The 21,884-nt window shown below is 40.4% G+C and overlaps 1 protein-coding gene across 6 annotated transcripts in view; it reads right to left on the bottom strand.

Moving 5' to 3' along the window:
• LOC117418275 (arginyl-tRNA--protein transferase 1) overlaps positions 1–21,884 on the bottom strand; it is a 209,029-nt gene that overhangs the window by 93,283 nt on the left and 93,862 nt on the right. For all 6 annotated transcript variants that reach the window (XM_034031162.3, XM_034031167.3, XM_034031161.3 and 3 more), the window contains one exon: positions 16,963–16,995. In XM_034031162.3, coding sequence (XP_033887053.2) covers positions 16,963–16,995 — 33 coding nt within the window. The remainder of the gene's footprint in view (positions 1–16,962; positions 16,996–21,884) is intronic.

The following is a 21,884-nucleotide window of genomic DNA, read 5'->3' as shown; positions in this document are numbered from 1 at the left end:
TGTTCTGTTTTTTTTTTTTAAGGGTTTAATTAAGTAACAGACAAAATTGTTTATGCCAGACCTGTTAGAAAGTCTGTAACAAAATGGCTGATTGTTATTGTCGATATATTGTAGATATTACTAAAGACACCCACCGTGCAGGTATCGCAAAGTCCATAAATAAAACAAAATGTTATAATTAACTAGTTCTGGACCATATAAAACGGAGCAGATTTTACCAGTGCTTGCTAGTCTAACTGATTAGAAGGCCTTCTTTGTTGTTCTCCAAGTTGCTGCAGTGACACTCCACTGTGAGCTCCCACGGTGCCCCCTGGAAACTGATTCTATCTGCCTCATCGTAAGGGGAAAACAAGATCAGACTCACTTCCAACAGTGCACAGCTGAAACCCACTCAAAAACACAGGACCTGCAAACCGGCTTCTGGACGGTCCGTGTACATTCCAGCCAATCGTTTTTGCATTTAGAATCGGAAAATCGGAAAACCAGAAAACGACTCGTTTTTCATTTTCTAATTTCTGAGTATAAATTACAAAAACGGATTCAGGCTTGTTTTCCCATTTTTCATATTGCTTTTTGCAACAAAATATTCGAAATAGAATAATTTGCAATACAAAAATAAATAATAGACTGTAGGGACGAAAAATGAAATCAATCTCCAAGAGTCGGTGATAAAGAAGGTAGTCTTTATTCAAGCAGATATCTGGAGAGACAGCAATTCACAGGCAATCTGTTAATGCTTCTGTAGCAGGTACACACTTAAACAATGATAGATATACTAACGTATCGGAAGAGGGACAGACCTATTCAACCAAGCGTGCCAGCCCCCTTTAGTGATCCTATGGCAAGCTCTGTAAGATGCTAACATTTCCTCTCTCCCTGCGGTTTGCAGCTCTTACAAAAGAAGGAACTGTGATACAGTGCAAAACTGTAAACAGAATTCACCCCCACCCTTCACCATATTCTGTTACCCACACTGCAACATGAAAACACTCCACAACATTTAATATCTTAAATTATTTAGCCCCTTCAAGACCTTTAAAAAAAAAAAAAAGGTCAGACGCAGCCTCTCTGTGTCCCGCTGTTGTGACGATGCAATAATTTCGCACCTGTGGTTATTGTAGTGGAAGTGTTCTGTCTGTTTACCAACATTATTTATTAATTAATTTAGCAGTTGTTACAAAGTACTGCATTACAATACAGCCGTAGGTCTACGTTAAGTTAATATAATAATCATCTTTGTATCACTCAGATACAGTGCATTATAATAATACTAAAAATAATAAGCCTTCATATAGGGGGAAAAAAAATCCAGGTACGGTTCTTAATATTTATATCCTGCTTTATAAATTAACTTTATAAATTTAACTGGATTATATTATCACAGCATATTTGTCCAGGACACTCACGTATGTTTAGAGCTCCCCTTTCACGGGTACCCAATTTGTTTCACTTGGGGGGTGCATCCATAGATATGAGTAGAATGTAGTACTTTTTTTTTTAATGGTCTATTATTTATTTTTGCAGTACAGATTATTCCATTTCGAATACTTCGTTACAAAAAGCAATATGAAAAATGGGAAAACAATTGTATCTTAAACTCAGAAATTGGAAAATGAAAAACGAGTCGTTTTCTGGTTTTACGATTTACGATTTAGAATGCAAAAACGATTGGCCGGAATGTACATGGACCCTGGACCCTCATTTTTTTTACATTTGTGTACACCGCAGTTATACCTCCTGCTGCTGGGGGAAAGCCCTGCATATGTAAATAGTATGTGGGGGAATGTTAGGTTGGCAGGGATGGGGTTAAACCTGTCCCTGCCAACAATCACAGGTGTGGCCATTCCCCAATTAACAGTAGATAACATTTGCACATTTGGCTGATATTTTAGTCCACAGTAAACATAAATGGATCATAGATACATAAAGGGGCATTGCAACCTGTAAAAGCACATGCAAAGTGTGCAAATATATTGGTAAAGATAAAAGTGAAATTGCCAATTAAGACTTAAAAAATCTGTCATACAAGGGTAGCAACCTTGTATATGGTATATTTTGCATAAAATGTAATAAAAATAAAATAATGTAGGAGAGGCAGGTACATCATTATGTAAAAGAATACAGAACCACCTATCAAATATAAGAAATAAAAAGTAAATCAACCTAATACAAGAAACAGACACACCATGGATGACCTAAAGTCTGTGGTTTTAGAAAAAAAAAAAAAATTAGATAATGTACAGTACAGAAGAATAAAAGAAAACAAATGGATACATAGACTAGATGCCATGATGCCTGAAGGTTTAAATAGAAAGGAACAGTAGATTGTTACATCATTAGCTACATAGTGAATGACATCACAAAGACATTAGATTTAAAGAGAAATAAATGTGTGGTTACCAAAGCATCAAAAGCCTATAAATACCAAACACACACTTTCCCTTGACAAAGGTATGTTAAACATACCGAAACGCTGAGAAGTTGGCTCTTTACACACACACAGTTGTAATAAAAAATGTACATAACCCAATAGAAATGTATCATTTTAAAAAATTTCTCGAAAACAAATCATAGGAAAAATCTCTTGTTGCAAAAGTTTTGCTTTTGTGGATGAGGGAAAAAAAGTTACAAGAAATAAATGTCTACAATTATCAATTATTTATTTCAGCAATTTTTTGCATAACTCCAAAAATGCTAATTCAAAAGTATTCATACCCTGACAAGGAAAATGAGATTAATAGCTAGTTGAGGCACATTTAACAATAATAACCTCTTTTAAACAATTAGTATATTTGTCAATGAGCTTTTCACATTATTCTTTAGTGATTTTGACCATTCTTTAACGTAAAATTGTTCCAGTTCATTCAAATTCCGAGGACTTCTCTTGTGCACAGCCTTCTTCAACTCATACCAAAGACTCTCAATCTGATTTAGATCGGGACTTTGACTAGGCCATTCCAGAACCTTGATTTTATTCTTCTTTAACCATTCTGAAGTAGATTTTGATGTGTGTTTTGGATCGTTGTTGTGTTGGAACGCCCAGTGGTGCTTTAAGCCAAGTTTTGTAGCGGAGGGTTTCAGATGATTGGCCAATATCTTTTGGTATGCTACGGAATCCATTTTACCATGTATTGGCACAAGATTTCCTGTGCTATTAGAGGAAAAACAGCCCCATAGAAGGATAGTACCACCTCCATGGTGACAGTAGGTATGGTGTTCACTTCACCAGACTTTATCCAAACGTAATGACTCTCAGCGTGACCAAATAGCTCAATTTTTGTTTCATCACTCCACAAAACCTTTGACTAGAACTCCTATCCATCATTCAAATACCATTTTTCAAACTTTAAGTGATTGTCCTTTTGATGTTTTCCTAAGAGTGGCTTTTTCCTTGGCCTGTGACCATTGAGACCCTCACCATGCAACACTCGACCTATGGTTGAAATGGAAACCCCAGTCCCACTTTGAATATCTTTGGCAGTCAATCTCGGATTGTTTTTTTACCTTCCTCACAATTCTTTTACTTGTTCTTGGTGAAAGAACCTTCTTTCTTCCAGACCGAGGGAGCGTTGTGACAGTACCATGAGTCCTGTACTTCTTGATAATAGAAACAATAGTTGAAACTGTGGTACTCAAATGCTTGGAAATCATCTTGTATCCTTCTCCAGCTTTATGACAATAAATCATTTTCTTCTAAGGTCTTCAGATAGCTCTTTACTTTTTCCCCATATTCACCTATTGGTAATGACAGCAATCATCCTATGGCAAACCCTTTTTAAGAATGTTTACTTACAATCCAGAATTTTCTAGAATTAGGTTCTGCATTATCATATTGAAATTTCTAGCACCTTGTAGACAATACTATCATAGCATCAAGGGGTATGAATACTTTTGAATTAGCATTTTTGGAGTTTTGCAAATATATTACTTTAATAATTAACTGTAGACATCTATTTCTTGTAACTTTTTTTCCTCATCCACAAAAGCAATCTTTGAGAAAGAAATTGTACATTTCCATTGGGGTATGTAAACTTTTGACTACAACTGTATACATATATATTATATATATATATATATATATATATATATATATATATATATATATATATATATATATATATATATATATATATATATACAGTGCCTTGCGAAAGTATTCGGCCCCCTTGAACTTTGCGACCTTTTGCCACATTTCAGGCTTCAAACATAAAGATATGAAACTGTACTTTTTTGTGAAGAATCAACAACAAGTGGGACACAATCATGAAGTGGAACGAAATTTATTGGATATTTCAAACTTTTTTAACAAATTATGGAAGAGTGGCAAGAAGAAAGCCATTTCTTAAAGATATCCATAAAAAGTGTCGTTTACAGTTTGCCACAAGCCACCTGGGAGACACACCAAACATGTGGAAGAAGGTGCTCTGGTCAGATGAAACCAAAATCGAACTTTTTGGCAACAATGCAAAACGTTATGTTTGGCGTAAAAGCAACACAGCTCATCACCCTGAACACACCATCCCTACTGTCAAACATGGTGGTGGCAGTATCATGGTTTGGGCCTGCTTTTCTTCAGCAGGGACAGGGAAGATGGTTAAAATTGATGGGAAGATGGATGGAGCTAAATACAGGACCATTCTGGAAGAAAACCTGATGGAGTCTGCAAAAGACCTGAGACTGGGACAGAGATTTGTCTTCCAACAAGACAATGATCCAAAACATAAAGCAAAATCTACAATGGAATGGTTCACAAATAAACATATCCAGGTGTTAGAATGGCCAAGTCAAAGTCCAGACCTGAATCCAATCGAGAATCTGTGGAAAGAACTGAAAACTGCTGTTCACAAATGCTCTCCATCCAACCTCACTGAGCTCGAGCTGTTTTGCAAGGAGGAATGGGCAAAAATTTCAGTCTCTCGATGTGCAAAACTGATAGAGACATATCCCAAGCGACTTACAGCTGTAATCGCAGCAAAAGGTGGCGCTACAAAGTATTAACTTAAGGGGGCTGAATAATTTTGCACGCCCAATTTTTCAGTTTTTTATTTGTTAAAAAAGTTTGAAATATCCAATAAATTTCGTTCCACTTCATGATTGTGTCCCACTTGTTGTTGATTCTTCACAAAAAATTACAGTTTCATATCTTTATGTTTGAAGCCTGAAATGCGGCAAAAGGTTGCAAAGTTCAAGGGGGCCGAATACTTTCGCAAGGCACTGTATATATATATATAATTTGTTTATGGAATATATATACACAATTGTTTATGGAATAGCCTGTGAAAAATGTGATGAAATCAAATATGTTGGAGAGACTGGAACTACTTTATATAGCTGTCATCGGGCAGATTTGTCTTTGTGAAGGACGCATGAATCAAGCCAAGTACTAGGCTGTCCTGGAAGAAAACTTGCTTCCTTCTGCTCTGACAATATTCCCAAACTCTGAGGATTGGTTTTTCCAGCAGGACAATGCTCCATACCACACAGCCAGGTCAATCAAGGTGTGGATGGAGGACCACCAGATCAAGACCCTGTCATGGCCAGCCCAATCTCCAGACCTGAACCCCATTGAAAACCTCTGGAATGTGATCAAGAGGAAGATGGATGGTCACAAGCCATCAAACAAAGCCGGGCTGCTTGAATTTTTGTGCCAGCAGTGGCATAAAGTCACCCAACATCAATGTGAAAGACTGGTGGAGAGCATGCCAAGACGCATGAAAGCTGTGCTTGAAAATCAGGGTTATTCCACCAAATATTGATTTCTGAACTCTTCCTAAGTTAAAACATTAGTATTGTGTTGTTTAAAAATGAATATGAACTTATTTTCTTTGCATTATTCGAGGTCTGACAACACTGCATCTTTTTTGTTATTTTGACCAGTTGCATTTTCTGCAAATAAATGCTCTAAATGACAATATTTTTATTTGGAATTTGGGAGAAATGTTGTCAGTAGTTTATAGAATAAAACAAAAATGTTCATTTTACCCAAACACATACCTATAAATAGTAAAACCAGAGAAACTGATAATTTTGCAGTGGTCTCTTAATTTTTTCCAGAGCTGTATATATATATATATATATATATATATATATATATATATATATATATATATATATATATATACCTAAGGTATGTCACTTTCTGTTGACATACCTTTGTCAACAGAAAGTGTTAACAGTGGAGGTACTTAAGCATTCAATGCCCTGGCAGCTACACTCCTTTATTTCTATTTAAATCTATTAATATGTTTGTGATGCCATTTACTACATAGTTAATGATCTAACGCTTTACTATTCCTGATGATGGTATGAGTCTATTTATCCATTCATTTTCCTTTACTCTTCTGTATTGTACATTATCTAATTGTATTTCTTCTAAAACTACAAAAGTGTAGGTCATTCATGTTACTATGTTCATTTTGTATAGTGTTGAACTGCTGGTTCATTCACTTTTTTATTTCTTATGTTTGAGAGGTGATTCTGTATTATTTCCTGTAATGTTGTATCCGTCTCTCCAACATATTTTATTTTATTACATTTTTTGGCAAAATATACCATAAACAAGGTTGGTAGTTTTGCATGACAAGTTTATGTTTAAGCAAGAATTAAATCCAGTGCTGTTTCGATCATTAAGATTGTAAAAACACTTTTTATAGATATCAAATCTGTTAGTTTGTCTGTCAGAAGTGTAGCTTTGACTATGAAAAATACAGCACTGGTGTGAAATTCCCTGTGAGACCGACTGTGTCTGTGAGTCATGTCTGAGTCTGAGTTGTTCTGATCACCCTGATCGAGTCATTTCCCAGTAAAACCATGCTGGTAATTTGATTATTTCATCCCAGTTTGCAGAGAAATCCTACAGTAATATCATATATGACTCGTAATTCATAGAGAACCAAAAAAAAAAAAAAAAAAGTTTTTTTTAAATGGTGTAAAAAAACAGCTTTCATTTTGCCCACTTCAGCTGCAGGCAATCTTAAATTAGCATGTTTGCACAGCACGCAACTGTAACTCAACTAGGCAACTTCGGCCCTGTCCACACTACATAACCGATTTCGAGAACCGTACGTTTTCCTTAATCCAGCTCAAAGCGTCCACACTAAAGTACCGTTTCAGGTTTAGTCTGGCTTAATGTGTACAAACACTATTAAAATAGTTTGGTTACAGTTCCTAGCAGTGCAATTAACTGTGCCACTTAATATGACATTATCCCACCATGCACTGTATTTTATATGTTTACAGCCTGGTAGGGATAGGAATTTTAAACGTTTAAATGTATAAACTCTAAAAAAGTGGTTAAACATTTAATAATATGCTAGACGTATAACCAGTCACGTGACAAATGTCACTAAATGCATTTTTTTTATGCATTAATTTTAGCAATTTATCATCAGTAGTCCGTCGCGTATCAGACTGCTCTAGTGCCACAGTAAGGGTGGATATTATAAAAAGGAAGGGGTTTGGCAATTGCCTCCAAGTAGCTTTTCTGATTGGTGCAACAACTGGGGCGGGCCTGGCGCTTCATTGGTGCACTGTGTGTGTTCATGCCTGTAGTAGGCGTGGTATGGTAGCAATTCTACAGCAGGGTAATAACGTTAATTCCAATAGTTCTTTCTGAGTTTCTTCTATATTTAAAATGGCATCTCTAACAAAGGAAGCCACGTTTGGAAGTATTTTGAGGAACCGGACAAGAAAACCATGGTATGTAAATAATTATGCCAAACAAAATTGCAGTACCACAAAAACACAAGTTCAATACTTCACCATTTGAAATGAAAACATTCAGAATTACTGTGGATGGAGCTACTGATGGCAATAAAAAGCAAACACCCATAACAACATTTGCTATAGATTTGGCCGAACAGGGCATGATCACGTTATCCCCTACGAGAACAGTGCGTGTGAATCGTGAATGCTGCAGTTTTGAAATCGATGTAAGATTATCCCAATAGTGTGCCGAACCATAAAAACAATAACAGCGAGGCTGGAAAAACTTAAAGAAAACCGTGCTGCAGCTGTTCAGAAAAAAAAAACTTTCAAAAATGAGAAAAAATTGCAATTACCACAGACTCATGGACCCTATTCCCCAATCTTCCCATAGGTGGAAGGCTTCTTTCACTTGAAGTTGTACTGTAAGCTTTATGTTTAGCACCATTTTTATTTCAAACAAGTAGTCCAGGCATCTCTTTTTACAATTTAATGAAAAGTTGTGAGGATATGTAAATTTGAATACTTCACGTTATTTAGTAATACTTGACCAGATACAATTAACTGCACAAGAAGGCAAACATTATATTAATTACTTATTACTTGATTATGTGTTAGTTTGGCATTTAAAATAGGCTTGTGGTAATGTTTGGGAGGCTTATGTACACTAGTACAGTATGTAGAGGAGACTGCTGTTTGATTCGAGTACTCGGAAATTGTAATGTTCAAGTACTCGTCTCGAGCAACTGATCTCAAAAATCCCACCGCTTACTATCAAAGACCGCAAACTTTTAATATCGGTCACAGTGCTCTTTACAATTCCAAAATATTGTGCTATTTTATCCCTGGTAATTACCTTTTCCAGAAGTGAAAGTATTTCCAACTTTTTTTTTTTTTTTTTAATTTTAAGCACAACTTGCTTTCCTGTAGCCATTTTGCATTAGCTCTGTACAGTGAGTGATCTTCGTCTCATTTTTTTTTTTTTTTAAACATATAATTTTGGGCAGTTACTTATAAAAAAAACGGAATAGGTTCCTTTTTTTGGTTGTTAAATGAACCTTTAAGAAACACACTATTCTAAAAACATTATACTATCTGAAAATGTGTTCAATATGTATATAATTATATCTCCACTAGCAACTTTAATTACAACCATAAATATAAACATTTCAATATATACGTGGAGGTGTTTTTTTTTTGTTTTTTTTTTAACTTTGTAGTTAAGTCTTTGTGATGTTAAAACGTTATTTGCTTATTTAGGGTTTACTTGCTTAGAAAATACTAGCCAGGGATGTCAGTATCAGAGAGCAATATAAAGTGTGTGTGAGTGTGTGTGTATGTATGTATGTATGTATGTATGTATGTATGTATGTAGATACAGTGCCTTGCATAAGTATTCACCCCCCTTGGACTTTTCCACATTTTGTAGTGTTACAACCTGGAATTAAAATGGATTTAATTGGGATTTTTACCATTTGAGTTACACAACATACTTAACACTTTGAAGGTGCAAAATATTTTTTTATTGTGACACAAAAGTATTGCATAAGTATTCACCCCCCTGAGTCAATACTTGGTAGAAATACCTTTGGCAGCAATTACAGCTGTGAGTCTTTTTGGGTAAGTCTCTACCAGCTTTGCACATCTGGATCCTGCAATTTTTGCCCATTCTTCTTGGCAAAATTGCTCAAGCTCTGTCAAGTTGGATGGGGACCGTTGGTGAACAGCAATTTTCAAGTCTTGCCACAGATTCTCAGTCGGATTGAGGTCTGGGCTTTGACTGGGCCATTCTAAGACATTCAGGTTCTTGTTTTTAAACCACTCCAGTGTAGCTTTGGCTGTGTGTTTAGGGTCATTGTCCTGCTGGAAGGTGAACCTCCGCCCCAGTCCCAGGTCTCTTGCAGACTGAAACAGGTTTTCCCGTAGAATTTCCCTATATTTGGCACCATCCATCTTGCCCTTAATCCTGACCAGTTTCCCAGTCCCTGCCGATGAAAAGCATCACAATAACATGATGCTGCCACCACCATGCGTCACCGTGGGGATGGTGATTTCAGGGTGATGAGCAGTGTTGGCTTTGCGCCACACATAGAGTTTTGCGCGAAGGCCAAAAAGTTCAATTTTGGTCTCATCAGACCAGAGAACCTTTTTCCACATGTTTGCTGTGTCTCCCACATGCCTTTTGGCAAAATCCAAAACAGGATTTGATATGGGTTTTTTTCAGCAATGGCTTTCTTCTCGCCACTCTTCCATAAAGCCCAGCTTTGTGGAGCGTCCGGGTTATAGTTATCCCATGGACGGTTTCTCCCATCTCAGCTGTGGATCTCTCCAGCTCCTTCAGAGTTACCATTGGCCTCTTGGTTGCTTCTCTGACTAATGCCCTCCTTACCTTGTCACTGAGTTTTGGTGGACGGCCTTCTCTAGGCAGAGTCGCGGTTGTGCCATATTCTTTCCATTTTTTAATAATGGATTTAACGGTGCTCCGGGGATATTTTTTATAACCCAACCCTGATTGGTGCTTCTCCAGAACTTTATCCCGGACTTGTTTTGATAGCTCCTTGGTCTTCATGATGCTGTTTGTTTAGATCATGTGACACTTTAATTGCACATAGGTGGACTCCATTCAACTAATTATGTGACTTCTGAAGGCAATTGGTTGCACCAGAGCTTATTTAGGGGTGTCACAGCAAAGGGGGTGAATACTTATGCAATCAAGACTTTTCATTCTTTTATTTGTAAATAATTTTGAAAAATATGTAGATTTTTTTCCCCACTTCGACATTGCGGACTATTTTGTGTAGATCAGTGACAAAAAATCCTAATTAAATCCATTTGAATTCCAGGTTGTAACACTACAAAATGTGGAAAAGTCCAAGGGGGGTGAATACTTATGCAAGGCACTGTATGGTTTAAACACTGACACTGCAAAGCGTCATAAAAACGTACCAAAAGCACATCCCTAAAACCTGGCAAATATGGAGCCTGTGCCCACGGAAGACATAGCCCTCCTTAGCATGAACATTATGGCTTTGTTTCTTAACCCCTGAAGGACAGGGATTGTGTTAAAAGTGGGCTTCTGGGACTGCAATCGTGTAAACACAATAAAAAACGCACTTTGTTTTGATGACTTACAGGGACACCATACTTTGCAGTACAGGCTTGAAATACACATCATTGGATGGGGGAGTGATTGAATTTCACTTCCTGATATTTTTTTTTTTTGTGTGACATCACTGAGAGGGGCATTTAGTGTCAAAAAGGCAGAGCATGTTTTGGCAGCGCTGAGAGAGAAGACATCACAGCCTGTGTTTAGAGGCAAGAAAGACATGGAAAAACACTGTAAACCCAAATTGACTCATAATGATATCAAAACATTTATTCTGTCTCATTTGTTTGGAGAGAGTTTTGTGGTTTCTGAAGTACTTTGTAATGTTCCTCGGTATTCTGAAAAAAGGACACAATTTCCAAAATGCTACTGTACAAATTACAGTAAAACTAGGAAGAGAGTCAAATACAGCCAAAAAACGTCTGGTTCTGGAGGAGCATCCCACTGTTAAAAATGTTTGGCCCTGAAAGGGTTAAAAACACAAGGTAAATGTTATCACAATGTGTGTGTTTCATTTTAAACTCTTTAGTTCTCCTTGACCGATTTCATCTCTCCAGATATCAATGTGCCTTGATTTCAGCATCTGAGCACGTTTCCATGATCCACCATTTTACAAGCAGCCCCAGAAATTGTATACGGTACAGCACTGTTGATAGTCGTTCTCAACTCCTTCAGCCGACTGTTCTGAGTACTGTATTTGTAATGTCCACGTGCCAAAACATCTCAGAAAGCATTTTGGAATATTAGAGGATACACAAAATGTAGTTCAGTATTACAGCATCTACACTTCAGAAAATTCAATTAAAAGAATAATTCTGCCACACTATTCAAACTAATGGTTCTTAATCTGCACCACACTGGAAGACTCTCAGGTGTGCTCTGGTCAGCTGGGGCCTGATCTCTGATGTGTTAAGTATATTGATACAGCCTTTTAAAGACTAAATGACCTGAGTAATTACCTAGAGGCAAGGGTCACATCACGGGACCAGGCCGGTGTGCAGTCTCTGTGCCGATTTGAATTCCTGGGCAACGTGTTTGTGTTTATTGGACCACACTGAAATCACACAAATGATCTCATTTAAAAGCAATTTTGAAAACAAGAGAGAGTATTACTATAGGTAGAACAAGACCTTTGCTAGATTTCTATGGCCCAGTGCAGTAGTATTGCTAAATCCCTTACTGTAGGAGGGAGTAGCTAAGTGTAAATAGCACCCATCTTTGTGAGTAGACTGTTAACGGTGAGGTGTAGAAGTGACTGTTACTAGTTTAAACTGTGTCAGGCCCACCTAATCTCTGTGTACATGTATATGAAGAGCAGGCGGGGCTAGCTGGGTTGAAAGGTCATGCTGTCACATGATTTGAATGGAATGAGGAAGGCTGTTCACGCCTTGATTCTCCAGACAAGCTCAAAGCGGTCCATATTTAGAGAAAAGAAAAAACCCTCAGAATGAATCCAAACACTACAAAATAGTAAAGCAATTCAAATTCAATTTGAAGCTACGTGGTCTTTCACAAATGTTCCACCCAGTTGTTCTATGGGCAGCATGCTATTAAATCTTGGCACATTTTGAAGATGCTCTTATCTATTGAGGAGCCCCAACCCCAGTTGTTCTAAATTAGCAATATTTTTTCGGAGGGGAGTGTACAATTTCAGTTTCAATAACGTGTACTCTTGGGTCCAAGTTGAAAACCATTTTTGGCTTGTTTCTGAAAATCACCAATAGCAAATAACAGCAGGTTAGTGGAGAGTCAATAAAAAGCATGTTTCCATGTTTGTGTGAGCTGAGCTGAGCTATCATTAAAGCAGCATGGTGGCGTTCAGTACGAGCTGCTGGCTCCCAACTCACCACTCCACTCCTCACTGGGTGCTGAGCTGTCGTCAAGGGTTACACTCAAATAATTCACGTTAGGGATTGGCACAGTGCAGAAGCAGCGCAAAGACATTTTCGAGCGACCTTGTGCCAAGTATGCAAAAACAGGATGCTGTTCTTAATTTGAATCAGTGAAGTAGTTTGCTCCGAGTACAGTATTGTGTTTCCTTGGTACTGGGTCTGCCCAGACTCAGTGCAGTGTTACACGCAGATGAAAGCGATCTCAATAAAAAAGAAACCCTTTTAGGAAAATAATGAGAGACAAGGCCACAGGTTTAGTTGATTAAGGGAAGGGTTGTGTGTGTGTTTGTATTACTTTTGCTGTTGTTTTATCACTGGAATGATTCCAGAAACCCATCTGGTTCTGTTAAGACCTGGGCTTGAACCTGGTATATAAAACACAAACACACCACAAAAGGATTCTAAAAGAAAAAGAGATACAGTGTATGGCAGACATGCAGTAAACTGGGACAGACTAATTCAACACATGAAAAGAGAAATACTGCTGATCTAGGTGTCACAGTTCTGGTCCCCATATCATGAAAGACAATGAGGCATTGGAGAGAGTACAGAGGAGAGCAACGTGATTAATTCCAGGATTGAAGGGTATGTCATATGAGAGACTGAAAGAGCTGAAGGTATTTAAAAATTGTCAAGAGGTTTAACTGCTGAGAATTATTTTTCAGAGGTCAGAGAACAGAACCAGGGGCCACGGGTGGAAGATGAAGAAGGGCATATTCAGAACTGAGGGGAGAAGGAGCTTTTTCACAGAAAGGGTGGTGAACCACTGGAACAGGCTGCTGGACAGAGCTGTTGAAGCAGAGACTATGGGATCCTTCAAGAATGGACTGGATGCTGTCATGAACAATACAGTATAACCCTCTCTGTGACCATAATAACAACTTTCGCTAGCCACCTTGTGGAAGAGCGGTCTGTATTGTCACGGATTCCCAGAGGTTTCATTTCACCTACTAAACTGGTTCGGGTTTTTCCTCTCCTGAGTGCTAACGGACCACGCCTGCATCAAAGTGAGCGAGCATAGGTGGGCCGAATGGTCTTTTCTCATTCTAGAATTTCTTAGGTTTGATGCAGAATACAAAGTGGCATTTGTAAAAATAAAAAAACTGCAGCTTGTTAGGCTGCTTCACTACACAGACAGGTATATATAGACAACAATTCTAAAGATCTGTCATTACACTGTAAATATCGGACGGCAACGAATGGACACAGGGTATTGAAATCGTTCTGGATGAATCAATGATTGCTGCATCTAATTCAGAGGGGACTGGAAATGTGCTCTTCAAAAATACCAACAGAATAGCATCCCTTCTGATATTACCCACCCACAATCTATCAAAGGGATTCATCAGCTGTAACCAAAACAGGCTTGCAACAGGGAGATGCAGCCCCTATATATTACAGAACACAGTACATATCAGCAATGCCACTTGCAAAACAGATGAAATCAGTCATTCAAGGGATGGCCCACTTACACAAAAGGGTGTGCTACATAGTGCAGATGTTATTGTGTCCCTGTGTATTAATTTACAAAGTGTACAAACAATAACAGAAATGCATGTACAGACTAACGTAAAGCCCTGGGGTGAAGTACTATCAATTACAACAGTGCTGTATAAATATCATATATAGTTTACACAGAAACTTAGCAATGAACATACCAGCACTGGGGTAGAGTTGCTTTTCTGCTTCAGTTGCAATGAGCAGGGGATAACACACTCCCAAAAGCATCTCCATTGATGGGGAGTGACGGACATGCCAACACCATTAAATACCTTCACAGAAACCTGAGACTCCTCTGGCCTCTGATACGTAACCCTTTTTGTTTAACTGCCCCTAATTGAAGACATGTGTAAGTGGAGCCACACAAAATTGACTCGGGGCTTGGAAATGTCAATAAAGCAGTCTTGGAGAAAGGATGCCAGCGTGGGTCTCGGCAGGGGAGTGTGCACGCACATCTGCATCGCCACACACAAGCAGGGCAGCAATGGAAAAGGACGGCCCACTTTGACGAGGTGCTAAAAGCCCATTTCCTATAAATTCTAAGGAGCTCCACTAGTTTTCGGTGTGCAGGAACGTGAAGGTGACAGGGGAGCCAAGCTAGGTAACACATGGCTCTGTTCACGTAAAATACAAAATGGCAAATTACTGGTGTAATTGCTATGACCTGTCAATTTCATTACAGGCCCACAGCAATTAACCTACAAAAACAAACGCCTCCGCAAAGCTGCTTCCCTTGCTCTAAATAACACAAGAACACAAAGTGGTTACATGAAAACACTAAATACAACTGTTGAAACATTAGTCAAAAGGTATTACTTCGCAATATATATCACAATTGAGTTTTTAAACACTAAAACCTTCCGAACAAACAGATTTTAATTTTATTTAAAAAAATATATATATATATTTTTATCCCCATTGTAACCTGTCAGCAACTACACTTCTAAATCTGTTAAGAATGCTCTCTCGTGCACAAATAACGCAATCAAATTAGGTAGTCCAAGATTAATGCTAGTCAGGGTTTGTGAAACCAGCTATTCAACTTAAGCCATCCATTTGAGTGCAGTCACTGTTTTATGATGCCCTGCAACATTGATGTGGATGAGACTCCTGTACATGAGCACAACATCAATGTGTACACGGAAAAGACTATGAACAAATATCGAATTAATAAAGTGCATACATCCTAAACACTACAGCTACCGCTATATTTGCTATATATCTTTGACAAAATTCTGAACATTTAAAATCTAAACTACTGTCCCTAACAGACACAGTTTTGTACTGCGTGTACTGTTGTGTATAGCGTGTACTGCACGTATCTCCGCCGGTCATCATCAACCACAGTTGTGGTTGATGATGACCGGCGGAGATACGTGCAGTACACGCTATATCGAATGTGATAATGGCACATCGGGCGAGGAGGATAGTGGTAACAATACATGACAGGAGTCTGGTTGGTGGTTTATGGAGGGCATCTGGCCACCAGATCCAGTGTGGCACATTTCAACCCTGACTTTAACAACCAGCTTTCTTAAACAAAAGAGATGTAAACTTCCTTTTGTAGGAAGCCAGTGGTCTGAAGTGAACACAGGTCTGGGTGCTGGAAGGTTCCAACAGACCTCCCTAAAAAGGGTAAAAGGTGAAAGTCTTTCCCCGATGTTTACAGAGCTGCATGTTTGTCGTTTTGCATACGAGGCTATCCCTCCACCAGCTCGCTAATCATAACCCACATTCGCTGTTGATGTGAACCCGTTTTGTTTATGCAGCGCTGAAGTCGTTTCTTAAACAAACCAGCCATTAGCCGTTGCTCCTCATGTGGGAATGTTCAAGCCCAGGGCTTGGCTGTCAAAGCACACTTCCTCTGCATGCTTGAAGGAGCACCAATAAACTGACACCACAGATGGGGAACACCTTGCCTCATTGTTTTTATATTATTATGGATCTTTCACCAGGATCCTTTATCCACTCTATCCCCCTCTTCCTGTGTATATAAATATTTAAAATTGGAGAGGAGGCACTGGAAGGGACCAAGCACACTTAGGAGTTTGGATAAAACAGTAATAAGTTAAAAAACAAAACAAAAAAAACAACATATATAGCTTCATTTTTGTGTTGTTCTCTAAATGGACATTTGTCGTGCAAATAACAGTGTTGATCTCTATGGTGTATAAAAGCTGCATCTCCCTGTTGCAAATCAGTTTTTGCCACAATGGAACAAAATACAGTTATTTGAATCAAATGTACCACTTAAATCATGCACTGTAGCGTAAAATGGGTGGTAAAGATTTAAAATACATTTTCTTGTCCGTCATTATTAAGTTTCTGTAAAGCACTGGTTTTTCAGGCGCTGTACAGCAGCTTTTTGGATACCGACTCACGAAACTCCCTTGGCTGCACTTTAAGGACTTTGAGCTGTGCAGCAAACAGGGTTTCATGTTATGGAAGGAGGTGGTAAAATCACACGAGAGAATCTTTACGTTCACAATTGTTGGCCACTTTCAATGCAGCATGTGTGTGGGAAACCACAAACCTGCTCCTGTGGTGGTATCTTGGTATGCCCCGTATTAAAGTGTACAACTTAAACTATCATAATTCGAAACCTTTAAAATCAATGGCGGTTTCTTATAAAACAAGACATTTTAAATGTACAATACGAAACAGTTTAGGATTTCTGGTCACCGTTTTGATTTCCACCTGTACCATTAAAAGTACCTGTATCTAAGAACAGCCAGGATACCAAGAACATTCACAGCTTACCTCCAGAGGGGAGTCGCAGAGGAATCTTCTGAACTGCGGTGTTGAATCCAGGTCCATGCAAAAGAAACAAAAGAAAAAACAGAAAATAAGTGACTTCCCAGTGTGTGTGAATAGAACAATGCTAACAGAACCCTGTTATTTTGTATACTCCAAACTGTGTTCATTACTGCATTTTCTAAATTCTCAATCTACTTTTGTAACATATTGTACACAACTTTAAAAAATAAATATCACTGTCAATAACTTGAAAACCCCACAGATACCAGTGTCTGTGACAATGGTACGGATGTTGATGCTGTACAGATTGTTCCAGAGGGATATACGATTTCTGCTTCAAATTCCTCCAGGATAACTCATATAGGTGCATGTCACAAAGACGGCCGGAGTGGGTGGCGTCAGACCAGAAGCAGGGAGTAAACAGACAGAGACTTGGGGTTTTGGTGGAGCTGAGCGAATGGTTTCGATCAGCATTTAATAAAACAGCACAGAAAATAAAAGGTTTGAACAATGGAATACAAAACAGGACACGGCACTTGACGCCAAAATAAACAGACAGACAAAACGACTAGACACTAACACACAGGTGAAACGGAGACGAACAAACACGGTGAGAATACACTTATTATATTTATAATTACGCTGACGATTTTACTCCTTCTCTCTCACCCGTTCTCCACTCTCTGAACACCTAACCCCGACTGCATGCTACGTGTCTCTATATATACTGTTGTGCTGGGATTCAATTACTAATTAATTACTCACTTGAATCCCAGCACGTGAATTAATTCTGTGCAACCCCGTGCTCACATATTACATTTAATCAACACGTGAAGTGATTTGTGCTCTCCTCGTGCCTAAATACAAATCTACCTTTTTTAAAATACACGTGAAACACAGACCCGTTTATATCCCGTGTACCAATGACTATACACCGACACAGAGGACGGTACACAGGGACGGGGCACATTGCCACATATACCCCCCCTTGTGCGCAGCACACATGGCCTCAACGGCCACCTCCCCCCTTAAAAATCCAGCAGTCCAGGACAAAGTCTCGGGCTGGGAAGGGAGGCTTCAGTGGGCCCATGCCTGGCCATGCTGTCAGCACCCCTGCCGGTAGTGGCACGGCTGACAGCCTGTTGGTTTGCTCCTGCAGCGAGACTGCTGCTGGGGAAAGTGGTCTCCTGACCTCTCCCCCTGTCTTTGTAGCCGGTAGCTCCCTTTGGTGGGGCTCCGACCACAGTACTGCCGGCAGCGAAGAAGCTGCAGTGGGAGCAGGTCTCCAGACCTCCCCCACGATCTCCGGCAGCGAAACTGCTGCTGGGGTTGGTGGTCTCCAGACCCCCTCCCCCTTCTTCGTGGCCGGCAGCTCCCCTTTCTGGGGCTCCGGCCACCGTACTCCCTGCGGAGGTACGGGCAGCAGAGGCAGCTCCAGCTCCTCTGCTCCTGGTGGTGGTGGAGGCAGAGGTAGCTCCAGCCCCTCTGCTCCTGGCGGTGGTGGAGGCAGAGGTAGCTCCAGCCCCTCTGCTCCTGGCGGTGGTGGAGGCAGAGGCAGCTCCAGCTCCTCTGCTCCTGGCGGTGGTGGAGGCAGAGGCAGCTCCAGCTCCTCTGCTCCTGGCGGTGGTGGAACCAGCAGGTATTCACCCTCTGCTGGTGGAGGTGGGAGGGGCCAGCAGTCCTCCCACTGCGGTGAAGGTGGAACCAGCAGGTATTCACCCTCTGCTGGTGGAGGTGGGAGGGGCAAGCAGTCCTCCCACTGCGGTGGAGGTGGAACCAGCAGGCATTCACCCTCTGCTGGTGGAGGTGGGACCAGCAGGTATTCACCCTCTGCTGGCAGCTTGGGTCCTAGTGCTGTGGAAGCCCCGACTTCCCTCTCTTCGGGCTGTGGACGCACCGACTCCTCCCTTTTGGGCTGTGGACGCCCCGACTCCTCCCTGTTGGGCTGTGGACGCACCGACTCCTCCCTGTTGGGCTGTGGACGCACCGACTCCTCCCTGTTGGGCTGTGGACGCACCGACTCCTCCCTGTTGGGCTGTGGACGCACCGACTCCTCCCTTTTGGGCTGTGGACGTTCGGGCTCCCCCCACTCAGGCGTAGGACGTTCGGGCTCCTCCCACTCAGGCGTAGGACGTTCGGGCTCCTCCCACTCAGGCGTAGGACGTTCGGGCTCCTCCCACTCAGGCGTAGGACGTTCGGGCTCCTCCCACTCAGGCGTAGGACGTTCGGGCTCCTCCCACTCAGGCGTAGGACGTTCGGGCTCCTCCCGCTTGGGCTGTGGACGCTCAGGCTCCTCCCGCTTGGGCTGTGGAGGCAAAACCAGCAGGCATTCTTCCTCTGCTGGTGGAGACGGGGACAGCAGGCATTCTTCCTCTGCTGGTGGACCTGCTACCTGGGCTGCTGTTCCACTTATAACTGCCTCCAGGTAGCTGAGGACCAACCCCACACCTTCCTCCTAGGTGCTTACGGTCTGTTCCCTCGCATATGCCTCCCATCGCTCTCTGTCCATAAACCGCAGGAACTGGACGACTACTGGGATAGACTGGGCCTCCAGCCCAGCATTTTCCAGCATCCAGTCCCGCACTTTGATGGCGTCTTCTGCCATTTTTTTTCTTTTTTTTTTTCTTTTTTTAAATCCAAACTGCGGTTCCTGCTCTGGCCTGAGTCCTGGAGGCGCTGTCGATCCCACGCAGGACACCACGTGTCACAAAGACGGCCGGAGTGGGTGGCGTCAGACCAGAAGCAGGGAGTAAACAGACAGAGACTTGGGGTTTTGGTGGAGCTGAGCGAATGGTTTCGATCAGCATTTAATAAAACAGCACAGAAAATAAAAGGTTTGAACAATGGAATACAAAACAGGACACGGCACTTGACGCCAAAATAAACAGACAGACAAAACGACTAGACACTAACACACAGGTGAAACGGAGACGAACAAACACGGTGAGAATACACTTATTATATTTATAATTACGCTGACGATTTTACTCCTTCTCTCTCACCCGTTCTCCACTCTCTGAACACCTAACCCCGACTGCATGCTACGTGTCTCTATATATACTGTTGTGCTGGGATTCAATTACTAATTAATTATTCACTTGAATCCCAGCACGTGAATTAATTCTGTGCAACCCCGTGCTCACATATTACATTTAATCAGCACGTGAAGTGATTTGTGCTCTCCTCGTGCCTAAATACAAATCTACCTTTTTTAAAATACACGTGAAACACAGACCCGTTTATATCCCGTGTACCAATGACTATACACCGACATTAAACACACGCACGCATCATACAAATGCACACAGGGACGGGGCACATTGCCACAGTGCAACATACAGTTTCTTTGTCCAGACCAGTTTCACATTGCAAGAAAAGTATATGTAATAATTCCCATTCATGACATAAAAACAAAAACAGCAGTTTTGTGGTTAATATGTAGGGGGTCTTTTATATATTAAAGTACAAACTGCAGGCTCTTGTGGTGCACATCTTGATAATCTGTCTTAACTGACAAAGCCGTCCTTTTCTTATCTAACTGATGTGCGTTTGAGCAGCAATGAGTTGCACAGGCTTAGTAACCTTCGTAATTCTATTCACTACGGTATGCATATCAAGTGTACAGAAATGTTGTTATCCGCTGGTCTTCTAAAAAGTACAGGACGCACGAAACTAAAAACACCCATTAGCATTTCAAAAATGCTGGTGTCAGGGTCCAATATAAATCAACTAATATAGAGGGCAGCAAAATAATGAGTCACAGAAAAAAAGTCTGTAGCATTTATATATGCTGTACATGTACTTTGAATATTAATGGCAAGCAGCAGGACTAGCAGTAAGTCACAAAATAACTATGCTGTAGTACAGTAATTAAGCTACTATACAAAATACTGCAAGGAGCTGTGAAATACAAAGTACTGTACTTATAGTAATTAATACTGTACACCCCAGGATCTGGTACAGAAATCAACACCATTAGGTTATTTTCTGTTGTCAGTTCAAATCCAGGACCACAATATAACCAAATCTCAGTATCCTGAGGGGAGCTATACAGAGGGATGGATTATATTAAATGATAATGATGCAAATCAGAGTTAACATACAATGTTGTTTGTCTGTAGTTATTAGCAGCTGTAAAATGAGGGAAAGCTTAATACTATAACACTATACTTAACATAATAAAACTCTGTCTTATAACAATAATTCAAAAATCCATTAGATCCACTCATTCTTTATTATAGTGAATACAACACACATTATTATTATTGACATTTATGGAAAAGTGGAAATTTCCCAAAGCTTTACAATGAAGGAAAAAGCCAGACTGGCTGTTTACAGACTCTGACAAGTCCATAAAAGCATTTCAAAACAGGAAACATGTCCTTCTCAAACTCAGTAAATGTTTATGAGCTGAAAGCTGCAGTAGTGAGAGGCCCTCCTGTTATATCACTCCAGACCTGGGTCTGTACATTCATATATGAGAGAAGTTCAGAATGAAATGCTTCCTGACTGAACTCATTTAGAACCGGCTTTAGGAGTCTCAGGGTAATAAACAGGTCTGTCGGTGATGAGGATCTGTGTATTAATCCAGTCAGGCACCGGCTTGTCTCTTCGATTGTGATGAGAGTAAAGCTTTCTCCAAGTAGCTTTGACCCCTCGCCTGCGGTGGCTCTGCTTTATATGAAGCGCGAGACAGTCTGAGCTGCAGCAAGGTAATTTAAAGCTGCAACAGCTATTCGTCTCTGGAAGCCACTTAATGACAAACGAGACACATAAAAGTGCAATTAGTGCAGTGAGGATCGGGTAGAGCTGTAGAGTCAACGCAAGCAAGGGTCAGCAGGCAATTTTCTTTCCCCAGACACTTTTTAAAGCACGTTATTATCATAACCCTGGTTCCCTGAAATAGAAATGTAACCATTACCATA

Source organism: Acipenser ruthenus, chromosome 13 (assembly GCF_902713425.1).
Source record: "Acipenser ruthenus chromosome 13, fAciRut3.2 maternal haplotype, whole genome shotgun sequence".
NCBI lineage: Eukaryota > Metazoa > Chordata > Actinopteri > Acipenseriformes > Acipenseridae > Acipenser > Acipenser ruthenus.
Note: the sequence above shows the minus strand (reverse complement) of the source record. Positions and strands in the feature narration are given on the sequence as shown.